Genomic DNA, 2,583 nt, shown 5'->3' with positions numbered 1-2,583 from the left:
ATCATTAATGCAATATGAGAGAAAAAGTAAATTCATGGTATTAATTAGAGGGTATAATTAGAAGATAAAAACTAAAGTTGTATTGAGAACTAAAAGTGACACTTATTTTAGAATAAATAATTTTTATAAATGTGACATTTATTTTGGGACAGAGAGAGTATTAGATTAATAGGTTACATGTATAGGTTAATACTATTAAGGCTATTCATCTCCTTCTTTCACAAATCACAATCCAATACTATATTAATTTTCAAAATCATTTTTCTCAAAGATACAATTTAGTTCGTCGATCTTCCCGCATTGAATAGAAATTTATGTTGGTTTCAAGTGTTACTTTTCATAATTCTCCGGCATATATATTCTATATATTGAAAGTTATTTTGTCAAAAAAAAAATTATTTGCAATTTGGCAAGATAGGAAGATGCTTACTGATATGTTTTACTGTATCTTTATTATACATTTAAATACAAGCTATTTTAATATAAAATAATTTGGTAAATTTGTCATTAGTTTAAAATAAAATTTAATTAAAATAATTTGGTGAATCTTTATTATACATTTATTTATTTTTTCGATTCAACTTCGACATTGTGTATCTGGCTCAAATTCAACGGTGCACATTTCATCAAAAATAGTAAGAAATTCCAGGTTCTTATTTTTTTTTTCTTATGTCTTCTAAATTATCTCATAAACTTAGAAAGTTTGATTCGGGATACGAGAAGCGTAAAAGAAAAGACTTGATGAATTAGCTCAATCTTAAAGAGGAGCTATCGATATATTTCTTATAAAAGAACCACAAATTTCAGTTGAAAATCCAAATGTTGATAATGTGAATTTAAGCTGAAACTATGGAGGATAATATTGATTTTGATGCTACTAAAATTGGTCATTTAGATGCTGAAAATGATGCTACTAAAACTGATCATTTAGATGATGAAAATGTTGATAGTGTTAATAACAATCGTGAAGATATATTATATCCAAGAATTTGGGATTCTCTTGAGTCTGAAATGATTGATTTATTAGCTACAAAAGGTCCTAAAAGATATTTCTCTATAGTGAAGGATCCTAAAGATAAATCATCTAGGGAGTTTATGGCTAATTTGTATATTAGAGTTTTATCAAATGCAGAGAAGTGTGATAGATATTGGCATGTTTATTCAAAAGAGCTTGATAGAGTACTATTTTGTTTTTGTTGTAAAGTTTTTTAAAAAGGGATTGGAAGAGGTCAATTAGCAAGTGAGGGTTTTGGTAATTGGGCACATGTTGGTAAAAGGCTTAGAGAGCACGAGACATGCATGAAACATGTTAAGAATATGACTACTTGGTGTGAGTTGCGTCAAAGAATGTAAAATTTTCAAACAATTGATAAAACATCTCAAAGATTGATTAACAGAGAAAATGATCATTGGAAAAGTGTTTTAAAAAGCATTATTTCAATGGTGAAATTTCTTGCTAACATAATTTGGCCTTTCGTGGTTCTAATGAGATATTGTATCAAAATAGAAATGGCAATTTTTTGGGTTTAATTGAAATGTTGGCAGAATTTGATCCAATTGTCCAAGAACATGTTAGACGTATTACAAATGATAATCTTCATGTTCATTTTTTTGGACATAACATTCAAAACGAATTACTACTTTTGCTTTCTTCTGCAATAAAAAATGAAATCATTAGAAAAACCAAACAAGAAAAGTATTTTTCAGTGATACTTGATTGTACTCCAGATGTTAGTCACCAAGAACAAATGTCTTTGATAATACGATATGTGGACGTTTCTTCAAATTCTGTTAGCATTGAGGAATCATTTTTAGGATTTTTGAATGTGAATGATACATCTGGCCAAGGGCTTTTTGATGTGTTGCAAGATGAAACGAAAAATCTTGATCTTAACATATTTGATGTGCGAGGACAAGGTTATGATAATGGGTCAAATATGAAAGGAAAATATCAATGTGTACAGAAGAAATTTGTAGACATGAATCCGAGAGCATTTTATATTCCTTGTGGTTGTCCTAGTCTTAATTTGACATTGTGTGATACGGCTAACTCGTGTATTAAAGCTAAGGATTTTTTTGGAGTTGTTCAATACATTTATATAATTTTTGCAAATTCTACTAAAAGATGAAAAAAATTGAAAACTAATGTAAAAGGGCTTACTCCAAAATCATTATCATCCACTCGTTGGGAGAGTCACATAAATAATATCAAGCTATAAGAGCTCAAATGTCAAATTTTAGAGAAGCCTTGCTGCAGGGCCGGTTTTGGGCTCGTTGCACATGGCCTCCAAAATATGGGGTCCTCAAAAAAATTAATAATTATAAATGTTTTAGTGATATTATATTAAGAGTTTGAGTGGAAAAATATCATAGTTTATTCAGCTGTCCAATGGTAGAGCTTTTGACTATTTACAATGTGGTTGGGAGTTCTGTTAGGATGCAAAATGCTAACCCTAACAAGACTTATAAAACTAAGAGAAACAAGTAAACAAACTAAGAAAATAGAATTAAAAGATAACTTTGATTTTCATTGATTGATTTTCAAGTGTCAAAGACACTACATATATATAATAATACTAACGG

The 2,583-nt window shown here is 29.1% G+C and overlaps 1 protein-coding gene across 1 annotated transcript; it reads left to right on the top strand.

The window, feature by feature from the left end:
* Window positions 1-849: 849 nt before the first annotated feature.
* On the top strand, window positions 850-2,129 carry LOC131649301 (uncharacterized). Its single transcript, XM_058919070.1, has 3 exons — window positions 850-1,138; window positions 1,217-1,349; window positions 1,508-2,129. Exons 1-3 carry the CDS (start codon window positions 850-852, stop codon window positions 2,127-2,129), a joined length of 1,044 nt encoding a protein of 347 aa, XP_058775053.1.
* The last annotated feature ends 454 nt before the right edge of the window (window positions 2,130-2,583 follow it).

Source organism: Vicia villosa, linkage group LG2 (assembly GCF_029867415.1).
Source record: "Vicia villosa cultivar HV-30 ecotype Madison, WI linkage group LG2, Vvil1.0, whole genome shotgun sequence".
NCBI classification, from domain to species: domain Eukaryota; kingdom Viridiplantae; phylum Streptophyta; class Magnoliopsida; order Fabales; family Fabaceae; genus Vicia; species Vicia villosa.
Note: the sequence above shows the minus strand (reverse complement) of the source record. Positions and strands in the feature narration are given on the sequence as shown.

Bases quoted from the DNA above. Each gene is read 5' to 3' on its own strand.
- LOC131649301 (XM_058919070.1), top strand. From the start codon at position 850: ATGGAGGATAATATTGATTTTGATGCTACTAAAATTGGTCATTTAGAT. The intron at 1,139-1,216 runs GTGATAGATATT...TTTTTTAAAAAG, and splicing joins TTTATCAAATGCAGAGAAGT to GGATTGGAAGAGGTCAATTA. The intron at 1,350-1,507 runs GTAAAATTTTCA...GTATCAAAATAG, and splicing joins TGTGAGTTGCGTCAAAGAAT to AAATGGCAATTTTTTGGGTT.